Source organism: Cavia porcellus, unplaced genomic scaffold (genome assembly GCF_034190915.1).
Source record: "Cavia porcellus strain 051 isolate PalLab524CR breed Dunkin Hartley unplaced genomic scaffold, mCavPor4.1 scaffold_4, whole genome shotgun sequence".
NCBI classification, from domain to species: Eukaryota; Metazoa; Chordata; class Mammalia; order Rodentia; family Caviidae; genus Cavia; species Cavia porcellus.
In genome coordinates this window covers 104,546,026-104,562,171 of record NW_026947487.1, presented here as the reverse complement: position 1 = coordinate 104,562,171, position 16,146 = coordinate 104,546,026, and the positions used below count along the sequence as shown (strand labels likewise).

General features: G+C 34.1%; 1 protein-coding gene and 1 non-coding gene across 4 annotated transcripts in view; both read right to left on the bottom strand.

The window, feature by feature from the left end:
• Nucleotides 1-16,146, bottom strand: part of Ap1g1 (adaptor related protein complex 1 subunit gamma 1) — an 81,912-nt gene that overhangs the window by 19,004 nt on the left and 46,762 nt on the right. For all 3 annotated transcript variants that reach the window (XM_063247616.1, XM_063247614.1, XM_063247615.1), the window contains 9 exons: nt 14,998-15,093; nt 14,360-14,440; nt 14,074-14,172; nt 10,033-10,088; nt 8,233-8,346; nt 5,275-5,415; nt 4,533-4,587; nt 414-536; nt 155-244 (listed from right to left, as the gene is read on the bottom strand). In XM_063247616.1, coding sequence (XP_063103686.1) covers nt 155-244; nt 414-536; nt 4,533-4,587; nt 5,275-5,415; nt 8,233-8,346; nt 10,033-10,088; nt 14,074-14,172; nt 14,360-14,440; nt 14,998-15,093 — 855 coding nt within the window. The remainder of the gene's footprint in view (nt 1-154; nt 245-413; nt 537-4,532; nt 4,588-5,274; nt 5,416-8,232; nt 8,347-10,032; nt 10,089-14,073; nt 14,173-14,359; nt 14,441-14,997; nt 15,094-16,146) is intronic.
• Nucleotides 7,862-7,947, bottom strand: LOC111757468 (small nucleolar RNA SNORD71). Its single transcript, XR_002791812.1, has one exon. It is a non-coding gene; the product is annotated as a small nucleolar RNA SNORD71 (small nucleolar RNA).

Here is a 16,146-nt window from a genome sequence, read left to right as displayed (position 1 = left end):
AGTAAGTTCCAACTTCAAAAATGTCACGTTTCTCAACATAATTTTAGCATTTCTTCTTTTAAAGGAACGAATCTCAACTTTCTATTAAACACTATACCCCTATAACCAAAAACATTACTTTTTTCACTCTTTAGACAGGAGTGACAAGGGGTACCTGAATAGGTTCTTCCTCTTCACATTGGCCAGACACAAGAAGATCACCATATTCACCTATACACCATGCAGCCACTTGTACCAAAGGTTGCTGTCAAAAAAAAAAGTTAAGAGTTCAATTTTCCCAAAAACATTTCATGAAAATCACAGGTCAACTAATCACAAAGGTCAAAGCTTGACACAAAGTGTCAGTAATAGTGACATAGCAGTAAAATAAAGGATTAATTTTCCCCAAGCAAAAAGAAGAATAGATTACTTACTTGAGAATAATCACCAAGAATTGCTTTATATAAACGCTGGACAGTATAAGCATGCATCTCCACACTATTAGTTATTAACTGTATCAAGTTGGGAACTGCATCATCACGAACATAACTTCCTGCCTGAAAGGCAATGTGCAGAGTTACCCCTAGAAATACACCACAGTGATAACAGACATTTGAACTGTTTTACCAACTGTTCTGAACAGGCTCACAACCCCCTCTCAAACATAAATCTAGTTCCAAAATGGATTTGGAAAAAAAAAAAAAAAGATAAACCTGGCTCCAATTCACAGATCCACATATACCTCAAACTTCAGTCTTAAATACTTAAAAATTTATCAAAAAAATAAAGCCATCTTTTTGTCCACATTAAAATAGAATGGTTAAAAGTATCAAAAATAGATCTTTTCTGCTCAAAAAAAGGCCTAAAATTCTAAAAATTTAAGAAGTACATTATTTGAGAACTTAATCACATCCATCCCAAAACTCTTTAACACTGATGGCAAAAATGTATGGACAAGCTACAGTAGTCTAATTACTCTGAGAGAAGTGAGGAAAGTATACAGAAACAGTACAAAAGGGGATATTAACTTTCTAAAAACAAACTTAAAATATCACACTGTCCTTTAAAAATCAGTATTTACAAAGACTACACAATCAATAATAGTCCTTGAGATGAAAGATTATCCATGCTTGTTTTTTAACACAGTCTTTTTAACGTCCTCTTGACTAGCAGAATATAAGATAGTACCTAAAATTATGGTACAAAATGAAACCTATTTAACGTATGAGTAAAATAAATCTTGGCCTTAGTAGAACATTATAACTTAACTACAAAGGACCCAAAAGCAGTGGAACCCATGCCTGACAGTGGCCAACCTTGGTCTATCTCACATTACTGAGCAGAACTGATTTGTAAGTCAGGAAAGAAAAAAACACAAATCCCTTATTTTTGAACTGTTTATTCCTGTTAATAAACATAAAGACAGAAGGAAAATTTTGGGAAATGGTCAAAAGGAAATTGTGAAATTAAAAGCCAGGTACTTTTGGTATAACTGAACTCACATTCTTCATTAACTAAAGAAAGCAGTATTCTAAAGCAACAGCATGATGAATGTAAACTATTGAATCTAAAAGCTGCAAAACACAGCTTTCTCCAAAACATATTAAGCTATATTCTGAATCATAAGACTATCTTAACAAATTCTAAAGAATCAAAATAATATGAAGTACCTTCATAGACCACAATGGCATTAAACTCGGTAATACAAATATACCTTGACAATTCTAAAAAAAATTGGACGTTAGCATGCTTCTAAACTAAAATGTGGGTCAAAGAAGACATAAGAAAACTATAGAGAAGCACCTCTCATAAACTTAAGTACAAAAATCTACAACAAAATATTAGCAAAACAATCCTGGGCAGAATGATAATTCCTGTAATGCCAATGACTGAAAAGGCTGAGGCAGGAGATCACATGTTTGAGGTCAGCCTGGGCAACTTAGCAAGCCCTGACTCAAAATAAAATTTTACAAAAGAAGAGGGAAACAGTTGAGCTACCTGGGTTTAATTCCTAGTTTAAAAAAAAAAGAAAAGGAGGGGCTGGTGATTTAGCTCAGCGGCATAAGCGCCTGCCTTGCAAGCAGGCAGTTGTGAGTTCGATCCCTGGTACCGATAAAAACGAAAAAGACCAAAAAAAAAAGAAAAGGAAAAAAAAGACCTGGATACAGATGGATATAGAGCAAGCCAAATCCAACAATGCATTAAAAAAAAAAAGTTTAAAAAACAACCACAATCATAGGACATTTATTCCAGGTATAACAAGCTGGCACAACAAGGCTAAAGAAGAAAACTTATACAGTGATAGTAAGAAAACACAAATGAAATAGAAAAATGAAAAGTAGAAACATAAAAAGAAAGGGTCTTCAAATTTCATAAACATTTTTCTTCAGGAGCTCTAATTTTTCCCTTCTTCTGGGCCTCATGAATTAAAAAAAAGAAAAAACTAAGAATAGCATCCTGATTCATTGTGTTTTAACAATATAACTTCCCCATTAATCAAATTTATTAACATTTAACTTTCTAAAAATTTAAATAATATGCAAACTGGGAATTAGCATGATGCTATTTATTTATATATAATACTTTTAAAGCCAGGGTCTCACTAAGTAGCTCAGGCTGTCCTTAGACTCCCCATGTAGTAGGCTGTTCTTGAACCCATGGTGATCCTCCTGCTTCACCTTCCAAATGCTGGGATAGCAAGCATACAACGCCACACTGAGACTACAAATGTATTTAACTTTAATTTAAATAGTTCCATTCCTACCAATATTTGATAATTTACAGTTTTCCCCCTTATATAAACAAGTTTAGAACACTTTTGTATGTGCACTTTAATAAAATTGTTTTTTCTTCTTCCCACAAGGTTGAAGTCCTAAAAACAGAACTAATAAATCAACAGGTATAATCTAAGATCTCTGCAAAATGCTAACCAAAGTGCACTCAAAAAGATGGCACTGTTTTATACTATTACAGAGAGTGCTGCTTGATTCTCTACTTTCTAACCAACAGTAGGAAATTATTTTAAAAAGTATGACAGAAGCCAGTATAATGATACACTCCTATAATCTCAGCTACTTAGGAGACTGAAGCAAGAGGACTATGAGTTCAAGAGCAGCCTGTGTAACAGAACAAGACCCAGCATCCATAAAAAAAGTAGTGCATGGGGTTTGCAGATGCTTAGTGGCAGAGGACTTCTCTGGCATACACAAGGCCCAAGGTTTGATCACCAACACCACACACACAAATGCACACAAAAGATGAAAAATGCCTGACTTTTATTTTACTCACTTTAAGGATTTTTTTTGAAATGTTAATTAGCCATTTCCTTCTTTTGTGAACTGCTTATTCAAATATCAATTATGAATGTGTTGACTTTTCCTAATAATTTTAAGTTCTTATTGACTAAAAATACTAAGATACTGTCATGTTACAATGTTTTGCTCTATTTATCATTTGCTTTGAAATTGTAAATGTTTTCCATTTTTTCTAAGTTTAATTTTAATGAGCTCCTATTCACAATATTTTTCTTTATGATATCTATTTCTGATACCATGATGAGATAAAATTTTCTTTGAATATAAAAATATCTCTTCTTCTTTCCTTTTTTTTGGCTATACTTCATCCCTTTTTTTTACTTTGAGATGGGATCTTGGTAAGTCACTAAATAGCCACTAGGCTGGAACTCTGGATCCTCCTTCCTCAGGCTCCCTGTGGTGCTGGATTATAGGCATGTGCCACTAGACCCAGCTGAGTTTTGCAGTTGTCTTTTAGGAAGGCTCTTGCTACAGAACTTCCAATCCTCTTGCCTCAGCCTCCCAAATGTTGAGATTTTGGGTGTGGGCCACTACACCTGGCATACTTTTTTTTATTCTTAAGTCTTTAATTCTTGTCTACTAATTGAATGGTAAATACATAAGGCCCCAAAACCCTACAAAAATGCTAAAAAGGGGGAAAAAAAGACAACATCTAAAACAGGAATTATTAATCATAAATAAATTCAGACATTCAGAGCCCTGCAATAGCTCCTTCCACACTCGAAATACAATTTAAATTCCTATAAGCCCCTATATAATCTGGCCTCTCCCTATCTCTCAGACTCCAACTCATTATCTGTCTCTCACTTCTTGTACTAACTTCATTTACCTTCCTGTTACTCTCCAAGCAGGCCACACTTATTGCTACCTTCGGTTTAATTACCATTTCCTCTAGTTAGTACACTGTCCCCCGCACACACATGATCTTTACAAAGCTTCCTCCTTTAATGTTTGTTATCTTCTGAGAGACCTGCTCTGACCACCTTGAAAACACTTGGCCATTTGCCCCATATCCCTCCCTAACAAGTCATCATTATTCTTTTCATGCTACTTTTATGGATTTTTCCCCAAATGGCATTTATCTCTTCCTGACAGCACATTATGTATCTCCCCAAGAATTTCTAATCTTCTCCATTAAAATATAAATTACATAAGTAGAAGGGCTTATTTAGTCTGGCTCATTTCTCATTACACATAGTATAGCACTTAATATAGGCCTGGCTGAAAAAAGCTACTTACTGTGGTCAGAACACGCATAATTGTGTCTATATGCCACCGTTTGGAAGGTGCATACCTGGAAAAAACAATGGCAGAATATAAAAAAATTGAGACTCATGAACTATATTATATTCAATGACTTTGTCCTACAGCCTTTTCCAGGTTCCCTCATTTAAGTGATTATATTTGGAGACATTTCACCTTTAATCAAACCTAACAATTTTTAAAGAATGATAAAAAATATGTCAAATTCAATTGTTTCCCTTAATATTGCAACAGAAACTGCTGAACTGACAAATGAAACTTTGTCCTGGTTTCTCAGAAAATAAATCACAAAATTAGGGCAGAAGAGGATAAAAGATAAAGAAAAGGGACTTTCCCTAGATAGAGGTAACAGCAAAACTGTAAACTGGTTCCTTTAAATTCAAGTAGGAAGAAGAGAAAGAATAATAAGCATACTAAAATTTTGAGGTACTTCTTCAAGTTTTATGTAGAAACTTCAATTCAGATTCTATAATTTTTCTACTCCTTTCATATAAACAGCATTAGAGTTGAAAAGTAAAAAACAAATACAGAAGATTTTGTTTGGTTTTGACATACTTAAATGCCAGCTCTAAGGGCTTTCTCATAGCTAACTTAAAATTGGGAGCTTAGAATAAATGTTAGGTTTTAAAGATATCTACAGCATTTCCCTCATGTTTTAAATATGTTCCAAAAAGTCCTAAGTACCTTGTAATCAATAAAAATAAAAATTAAATCTTACTTTTCTGCAGCAAGAAAGATTCCAGATGCACAGTCTGCCTTAAATTCTGGTTCACATGAATCCAGAAAATAAAGTAATTCCTTCATCATGCCTCGTATATTATTTCCATTTACCAGGGCAAAACTCAATTCCATTGCACGCCTTGCAGGGGAGAAAAATGTAAAAAAGAAAAAAAAAAACTAGATATTTATAGTGAGAATGAAACAGAGACCCAGGTACAATCTCTCTGAACATTAAAAGCACTGACAAATAGCTAATGTCTTTCCACAAGGCTATCATTCCACTCTTAACACACAAGGAGATTCACGCTTGTGTAATCTTGGTTGGTTCTCATATTGTGAATCTTCTTCACTCAATAGTTTTCTTCAAAACTCCTTAAAAGATAACTCGTACCAAGAACCAAAATTATACAATCTATTCTATGAAGTAAAATTTATAGTATTCACAAGTCTCTAAAAAGGAATCATCAAAAGGACTACCAATAATAATGCCTCTCTGCACTTCTCATTTTAAAATGTGATATATTCATTCATTATTTTCTACTTTTACTATATTCCACACTTCTGTCCAAAGATGAGGTCATATCAGTAACATCAAAAAGTATACAGGAAATTAGAATCAAAAACTGAAAGGGAAAATGAGGGCCACAAAAAAAAAAAAAAAAAAAACAAAGGGCATTGCTATTAGGGCAAATAAAGATTTTCTACTAAATGACTATCAAATTTGGCAACAAAGAGATGAGCATGGTGACACACAATTGCAACTCCAGCAGACTGGGAGGCTAGACCTAGTCTCAAAAATTTTTAAAGACATACATTATTTAAAGGGCTGGGGATCAAACTCAGTATGAAGGGTATGGGCTATCTATCCCCAGAAAGGGGAAGGTAGTACACACACACAGAGATGGACAAATATTTAACATACAAACAAAAGTACTGTATGAATCTGTACATATTTGACCAAAAATTCAAACACTATATGTACACATGAACTTTCAAAAATAACAATCTGGTAAGTATTTAATACTTTTATTTTTCATAACAAAAATTAAATCCCAAGAGATAAAAGCACTCCTACAAAATGGCTAAGAAATTTATAGATTATATATATATAAATTCAATTAATCCTGAACAATGCTATAAACTATGTGCTCCTCTCTCTAAACTGCACAAATAAAGCTATCAAAACATCAAAAGGTTAAGTAATTTGGCCCAGTCTACTAAGGATAGTCAGAATTTAAAACAAGTCAGGTAAGGCTCTAGGATCTGAACACTTAAAATTCTATATTCTGTTAAAGTAACGTGAATTTTATCTTTAAAATTCAAATCCTACTAAAAAAAAAAACTGTAAGAAGTTAGGCATGGTGGCATACCCCTGTAATCCCAACATTTGGGAGGCTGAAGCAGGTGGATTGCTGTGTTTACCAGTCTAGGCTACAAAATGAGTTTAAGGCCAGCCGAAACTGCATAATGAAATCTTGTCTCAAAACAAACACACACAAAAAAACTATAGAAAAACCATAAAATATATATAGGAGTCAGAAGGCTTGATTTCAGTTCTGAGGACTGCAAGAGTTAGGCTTTGGTAAGTCATTTGAAGCCCCTCAGACCATATTTTAATGAATCTATTAATTGGGAACAGAAAGCAAATACATAGCCTAACTGACTTGCTCTGAAAACAACTGAAAGTGTGCTTTTAAAATCTTTTACAAGAGGCACATGGTAGCACATGCCTGTAATCCCAGCATTCAGAAGGCTGAGGTAGGAGGATCATCATGAATTTAAGGTCACCCTGGGCTACCCAGTGAGTTTAGGGCCAGCCTGAACCACAAAGCAAAAACATCTCCAAAAAAAAAACAAAAAACAAAAAAATTCCTTTGCAAAGCACTATATAAAAAGTTACTGACTCTAGGTCTTATGCTTGCTTCAGCAGCACACATACTTACTGAGTTTAGGTCTTATCTTTAAATTGTCCAGGGACTTAAGCACACAAACAAAAGGAACTCAGTATCACTAACAAAATTCAGTTTGCTAACTGAATGGTTTCAGAGGTCTTTTGTGTTTTTGAGATACGGTCTCACTGTGTAGTTTAGGCTGGCTATGAATTTAACTAGGAGCCCAGGCTAGCCTCCAATTCCAGTGTTCTTCCTACTGACTTCCTACTACCTTCTGACTGCTGAAATTACAGGCGCACCACCACACACCCTGCTTCAGAGATCATTTTAAATCTTCTTTGTTTCCATATTTGAATACATAGTTAAAAGTTCATGGAAGCTAAAGATAACTGGGATTACCAACACTTCTAGACCTAACAGCAGAACCAGCAGAGCTACTCCACTGAAGGAAAAGATCTGTGCTTTATGAGTGTGTTATAGTTGCCTAACAGTCATTCCTAGGTGTACAATTCTTTTTTTTTTTTTTTTTTTTTTGGTCTTTTTCGTTTTTATTGGTACCGGGGATCGAACTCACGACTGTCTGCTTGCGAGGCAGGCACTTATGCCGCTGAGCTAAATCCCCAGCCCCTTACGTGTACAATTCTAAGAAACACACCTGCTTCCAGTATCTTGGGTCATAAGTACTGTGAAAAATGTGTGCTGTCAGCAAATTGAGTTTCAGCATCATGATAAGACACTCAGCCGATGGATCACTCCTTATTTTCATCCTCCAACACACAAAGCACAGTACCACTGCTGCGTAAACTGCCCAGCCTAGTTGTACCTGTTGCATTTATCAAAGAACCAAGTGTACACTTAAATATTTCCTATTATGCTTCTTGTTGACCTAAATTTTTCTTTCTTTCCTAAAAATGGATTCACTGCAGAAAGTTACCCATGAATACTGTAGTTACATAAATTTTCACACTCTTGCTCTCAAAACTATTAAAAGGGAATACATTCTCAATAATCTGTTTCTCTGGCTACATTTAAAAATTCTAAACTGAGAAGTTGCAGGTTGTTACCGTTTTATTGAGACATCCAAATCTTTTAGACAGTCCACAATTGTGCTTCTGTGCCTCTGTACTGCATTGTGATCTGTCTGCACTGTCTTCAACAAAGATGTCAGAGCTACATATCTGGATGAAACAAAGTTGCAGAGTAAGAGAGTTAAAATGTAAAATTCAAGATACTTTCTACCCACCTAAATAATAACAGAGATGTCTAATCGAAAAGGGGAAACATACATTTTTAAATCTTTAAAAGTAAAGATTGTGGGCTGGGGATTTAGCTCAGTCGCTCAGGCACTTGCTTGGTAAGCACAAGGTTATGAGTTTGATCCCTAGTACCCCCACCCAAAAAAAGTAAAGATTGTTAGTGAATATAAAAGTAATCTTTAAAGGGTTAGCCAGGCTTGGTTACACATGCCTGTAATCCCAGCACTCAGGAGGCTGAGGCGGGAGGATCTTAAGAGTTCAAGGCCAGCCTGAGCTATATAGCAAGACTGTCTATAAATAAATACATGTAGAGATAGTATAATCTAAACTATTGATAAACAGAAGATGCTTGGGGTTTAGATTTGCTTTCACAGTCAAATCCATTAAACTTCCAAAAGTAACATACTCAATTCCTACAAAAATCTTCAAAATTGTAAAACAAAATAAGTATATATGACTTTGCAGGTTTCCTTACTCCCCAAATGCAAGAGAAAATTATTTTACCACTCATGTAATCTCTATTTTTATATGCCAAAACTCTATTTTGATACATGAAAACTGCCTCCATAAAATTTTGAGTATAAGACCAAGTGTTTAAAAATCCTTTTAAGAGTCGGGCATAGTGGTGGTACACTCCTGTAATCCCAGCACTTGGGAGGCTGAGACAGGAGGATCATTGCAAATTTGAGACCACCCTGGGCTACAAAGTGAGCCCAAGGCCAGTCTGAACCACATAGCAAGACCCTGTCTCAAAAAGTCAAAAACAAAAAAAAAAATTTTTTTTAAAGGACAAGATAATTCAGAGTAAAATAAAATTTACTTCTGTATTTTATGCTTAATGCAATAAAAATGTTCCTAATTAGGAAAAAGAGCAGACAAAAATACTACATAAAGGGACATAACAAAAGAAAATACTAATCAATTTATTCATTTTTAAAAAACTATCTGGATATGGGCCTAGTAGCATAACTCTACAATTCCAACACTCTAGGAAGAGCTAAGGCAGGAGGATTGCAAATTCAAATCCAGCTAGACAAAATGAGATCCTGTCTCAAAAGGGGGTAAGGAGAATTAGGGGTAAGCAATAGGAACCTGGGCATTGGGCTCAGTGCAAAGGCCCTGGGTTCAATCTCCACTCTAAAAACAAAATCTATCTGGGGTTCCTAAAACCCAGATAGATTTTAGAGCAGAGGTCAACAAATGACAATCTACCTGCAAAATTCCCCCATTTTGTTAATTAACTCTTACTGAAAACAATCACATTCATCATTTATAGATTGTCTATGGCTAACTCCAGACTAACACAGTTGAACAGGTGCCTCAGAGACCATAGGGCCCAAAATAACTAAACTATTTATTTATCATTTTCTCCTTTACAAGAAGTTTGAACACTTGATTTATAGTACAAACAAAAGGAAAAAGCCATAAGACACATCCTCAAATTCTTCACATAACAATACTTAATACCAGATTAAAAGTAAAAATTCTGAGTTGAATTTCTTGATAAACAACTGTGTGTATCTGTCTGTGTGTGTAATCTTGAGCAAAGTCACTCTTGAAAATAGTAAGTTTATAATACCCAACCAAGATTTTTTTTAGTTGACTTACCTAATATTTTTGTCATTGTTCAATAAGAACCGACCCAAAATATTTATGGCTAGCACCTAAAGAGAAACAGCATAAGTTAAAAGACTGAGAGAAGAAAATATTTATAGTGTATCATAACTCTAATGTGTACAAATTATTTAAGGATGGTATCTATAGATTATTAGCCAACAAATAAATAAACACAAACTCTTGAAACCACTTTTTTTTTTTTTTTTTTTGGAGACAAGGTCCCACTATATAGTTCAGGCTGTCCTTGAGCTCACTTTGTAGCCTAGGCTGGTCTTGAACTTGCAACAATCTTCCTGCCTCAGCCTCCCAAGTACAGGGATTACAGGTGTGCGCCACCACACCTGGCTGAACTCATATTCTATTTCAATAGTAACTGCTTAGAAGATTATGTTCTAAAGTTTTGATATTGTTAGAACAGAATTGGTGGGGCTGGGGATTTAGTTCAGCAGCATAAGCGCCTGCCTTGCAAGCAGGCAGTCGTGAGTTCGATCCCTGGTACCGATAAAAAGGAAAAAGACAAAAAAAAAAAAAAAAAAAAAAAAAAGAACAGAAATTGGTATAACCTCTTTGAAGAGTAATCTGGCAATAATTACAAATATTTAGAATTAAAACAGAGAGAACATTTATTCTATTTCCATGAAACGTTACCAAATGCTTGAATTACAATTAAGCCAGGTGAGACTTCTAAAACTTAAAGAAAGTAGGTCCTCTGCCTCAACAATTCCAATTCTATGAATTTATCTGACAAACATAATTAATTGTACATGTGCATAAAAGTTTACTTTGGCATTATCAGCAAATCACAAATGATAAAAGATATTCTAAATGTCCATTAAAAGCAAGTTTGCTAAATATATACTGACAGCTATATAATGAAATCATATGCAGCCATTAGACATAACACATGGTACAACATTTAAAAACATTGAAGACATTATCCTAAATGAAAAACAACAAACAGACAAAAAATACTATCTAACTTTATATGAGGCATTATGATATTATGAAATAACTGGTCTTTTTAGGCTTCTTTGCATACAACTCCTTAATCCCTTGGAATTAGGTGGAATATTAGCATGTTTCATTGTATTGAGGTGAATTTGTTAGGGCTCCTGGATAGCCTTAGAATGAGACTGGTTTGTCAGAGAAATCAATCATGTGTTTGTAGAGTTCAAGCTTTCAGCCTCATCTCCAAGTTCCAGGGAAAACAGGTATTGGAAGTCATACAGATCACGAGTAGCCAAAGATTTAATCAATTATGTCTACATAATAGAATCTCTATAAAAAATCCCAAAGAACAGGATGCCTAAAAGCATCAAAACAGCTAAACAATATGTAGTTTCCCGAAGGATGGCATGCCTGGGAAGGGCATAAAAGCTGCTCATCCCTTTGCATATGCCTTTCTTTATACTTCTTTTGCTCCTACTGTAACCTTTGTAGTATCCTATGTAATAAACTCATGTACTTAAGTAAAATGTTTCTCTGGGTCTTGTGAGCCACTCTAGCAAATTAATCAAACTCAGACAGGTATAGGACCACAGATTTTTAAGTGGCTGGTCAGCACAGATCATAATCTATACTTGTGAGTGGCATGTGAAGTGATGGTCTTGTAAGACTAAGCCATCAAAGCATAAGGTGTGACACTATGTAGACAGTGTCAGAATTAAATTAAAGACCATCTAGTTGGTGCCACTGAAGAACTGTTTGTGTGTCAGAAACTTCATACATTTGGTATTAAAAGTAAAACACTGAGGGATTATAAGACCAAAGAGTATAAGGTAAGAAAAACCTTTCAGTTTTGGCTTTTCCTGTACCTTTCCAGGAGGAGGTAAGAGCAGTAAAATTCAAAGAGATAGAAAGTAGAATGGTGGTTGCCAAGGACTGGTAATAGAGAATGGGGAGTTACTGTTTAATGGAGACAGGTTGGGAAGCCTAAAAAAGTTCTGGAGCATATAATGGTAATGGTTACATAACAATGAATGTACTAATGCCACTAAACTATGCATTTAAATATGATTAAAATAGTACATTTTACGTTACGTGTATATTATATTACAATTAAGAAAGGCAAAAAGGAATGAAACATATTTCTCTACATGAATATCGAATGAACTCCAAGAGTAATGATAAATGAAAAAAGCAAGATACAGAATAATATATACTTCATTTGTTTCAAAGAGAGAGAATTTAACCTAAGTTCCTTTGGTTACATGACTGCAATGATACTGTATTCTGTAGTTAGTAAGGTTAGCAATTCTAATATTAATAAATGATTAATGAAAAAATTCATGGGGGAAAAGGGACAACTTATAGAACTATTACTGAATGAGGAAAAACCATGAAAGAAATAGGAAAACTATCATTAGAACATCAACTTTGTAATTAGTGCAGGTAAGAGTGTCTACAGATGTCAAAACCAATGAACAAAAGTGTGTAAATAGGTTACTTATACTGTCTAGACGTGTCTCTCTCAAAATGTTTTTAATTACATGCTGGAAATGTGATCCACATCTGTAATCCCAGCATTCTAGAGGCTGAGGAAGGAGAGGGTTGCAAGTTGAAGCCCAGCCTGGGCAACTTAGTGACTTACCAAGATCCTGTCTCAAAATAAAAATAATAAAAGGGTAGAGATTTAATGAATGAAAAGGCCCTGGGTTCAACCCCTGTACCACTATATATATTTTAAAATATATACAAATACATATTTTAATTATGAAAGACAAAAAACAGTGACTATAGTAAAGACAACCAGCAGACATCACCTTCCGCAAATGACCAAGGTTAACACCACAGTAATAATGAAAGAAAGATAGCAAGTAATTCCTGTATCATCAATGAAAAAGAGCAGATTATTTGTGTACATTTAACAAAAAGTATTGTCTTAATCCATAAAATTGTGAGAAAAAACAAGGCCCTGAGTTCAAATCCCAGTACCAAAAAAAAAGAAAGAGAAAATATCAAACAAACTTCAATGGAGATACATTCTAGAAAGAAGCTGAATACTGCTTTTCAAATTTGTCATGAAAGACAAAGACTAAAAAATGGTCAAAGATCAGGAGACTAAGGACACATAAAAAAATAATGCAATGTGAGAGCATGAGTTGACTCCTGGGATAGAAAATAAATATAAGTAGAAAAAACTGTAAAATATGCATAGTCTGTATTTTAATTACTAGTATAATGAATGTCATCATGAACTTCTTACTTTTCATAATTACACTACAATTTTGTGAGATCTTAACATTAGAGGAAGGTGGGTTAAAAGTATAGTATATATAAGAACTATAAATTATGCAACTATAAGTTTAAAATCATTTACAATAAAAGGCTTATTGAAAGTGAAGAAAAAAACAAATATACATAAATATGCATCTGAAAACACATTTAAATATAATATCTCAAAAAATATACTGGAAACCACTAAAAGTGTTTCCCTCTGGAAGAACTCAGAGGCTACATATTAAAGGTATAAAGCAGATATTATCTTTCTTGTGTACCTTTTTTTCTTTCTTGATTTTTTGAGACAAGGTCTTAGTAAATAGTTTAGGCTGCTCTTGAACTCACTTTGTAGCCTACACTGGCCTTGAATTTGCAGCAGTCCTCCTGTCTAAGCCTCTCAAATGCTAGTATTATATGCATGTGTCACTATATCCAGCTTCCTGTGCACTTTTGAGAGTTTTAGTCTGTATGTTGATTCTTTAAATAAAATCAAACTTATTTGAATATTGGGTTTTGCTTGGAATAATAAATACAACTCAAATTGTGGCTCTACTAAAAGCTTATTATGAAGTATCCTCTCTCAACAGTATCTATATATTTAACTATACATACAGTCTTACAAAATTTGTTATACCTGATATTAAGCATTCAATGGGAAAAAATACTTTACATTCCAAAAAAAACCAACAGTATGCGCTATTACCTGATGTCTTCCTAAAATAAGTTCTAAATGGAGTCCAATTCCAAAGTTCTACCGTCAAAAGATAATCAATCATTCTGTTTAGACAGCAAAAAAGATTGTAAAAGACTTACTCGCAATCCACTTTCCGATTTAATATCCATGATAGTCAAAACAGTTTCATAAAGAATAGCATTTCCTACATTTTTACTAGTCTCTGTGTTAGTGGCAACCTGAAAAGACACAGAGGGAAGTACATATGTGGTGAAACAATGCTTCCAAAAACTATCAAGAGATAACAAGAGACATTTTGATGAGAGCCACCAATGAGGAAACAAAACCTGCTCCATATAGCAATCAACAATCACTCTATTCTCAGTAGATGAAAATATTAAATAAAATGGAAACTGGTCTACTCACCTGTGCTAATATATCATTCATAGCTTCACTTGAGTCATCATCATTTCGTCCTAAAATTCTTAATAACCGCAAAATCCGTACCTAATGTGCAAAATATGAGAAATTTCAGCAACGAGGTTGGCAAAAAGGAAGCTTGCTTAATAGGAAATAAATATAAAATATTAAGATCTCATCAGAAATGTTCAAAATCATGGGCTGGGGATTTAGCTCAGCAGCATAACTGCCTGCCTGGCAAGTGTGAGGTTGTGAGTTCGATCCCCAGTTCCGGTAAAAAAAAAAAGAAAGAAAGAAAGAAATGTTCAAAATCAAATAGAATTTTAAACATTTATTTAAGGCATATAGTGTTTCTATATCCAACAGTCATTAGACAACTCACCCTTCATAGCCCACAGATAAAGGAATAGCACCACTTGCAGATCTATTATTGTACTGATAATTCAGGCATGTAAGTAGTAAATAATTTTTGGTTAAAGTTACAATTTTATTCTATAATTGTAATAAAATACCAAATTGTGCCCCTGTGTATTTATTATTAATAAATTAACTATCAAATATTTATGCAACACAAACAAGAAAAACAATCTATCAAAATTTGTTAAATTGACATAACATTTATTCAAAAATTTTTTCAGACTTACCTGCAAAAAGGGATCACTGATACCAGAAACATCATGTTCTGGGGAATATCCGGACATGATGAGGTTCTTTAGAATACGAACTAACTGGGGTACAAGCTGCAGAAAAGAAACATGCATCAAAAAACAGTAAATATCTAATAATGCCTCTTGAATAAGCAGGTCCTTTGGTTTAGAAAAAGGATGCAAGGGTCTGAATTCCAGAGAACTACTGATTCAAAAACAGTAATATGCTGGACATATTTCAAAAATGTAACTTAGGAGTTCTTAGGCCAAAAACTCAAAAGTAACATATATTTTATCTGGAAAAAAAGGAAGACTTTTAAGCTCCAGATGCAAAGATCCTACAATAGTAAGTCAGAAAGTCTATGTGAACCAAGTAGAAGTAGAGCAGATGCCTGGGGAGCACACCGCATGTTTACATTTGTAGAACTGAATCCACCTAGGTGGCAAAGAATTGTTTGGTTTTTATCCATTCAAATGTTCTCATACCAAAATTTAATTTCATTAAAATATAGCTTTAAAACATACCACCTAACATACAGGAAAGTTTCCTCTTAAAATAGAGCTAGTTATGTCATTTTCCAACAATCAACAGAGAATATCAAAGAACATTAACCAACTGAAAAAGATACAAAGAAAATACAGTTTTTACTTCAAGATACCAAGGCCATGAATATTCCATTCCCCTATTCTTCACTCACATGACAGGATTTTGCTAAATTCATCACTTAATTATTCATGCTGTTTTGTGGCCTGTTTCTTCAATTTTTTCATTACAGTCATAAAATTAGCAGAGGCAATATTGCCAAGCTGAACTTACAGACCCTTTAAATACATATTAGCCCTCATCTTATTTCTGATGATCAATTACCTAATGCTAAAAACCCTCCTACTACAAGCTGTTATAATAGGAACTTCTCCAGTCTCCAAATGAAAAACCAAGTTAGCTATTTAAACAACTCTAATGGCCTAAATTAAGTAAAGTAGTAGCCGATCTGAACAGTGCCAACTCTGCTGCAATTCAATTATAATTTCTCATTGTGTTTAGACTCTTCCACCTTTATTTCCCAAGTTCAAAGGAGGGTTACAATTAAAGTGAAGAACCACGCCATTCCCAAGACATACACTCAAAACATTAAGCCCATTTCT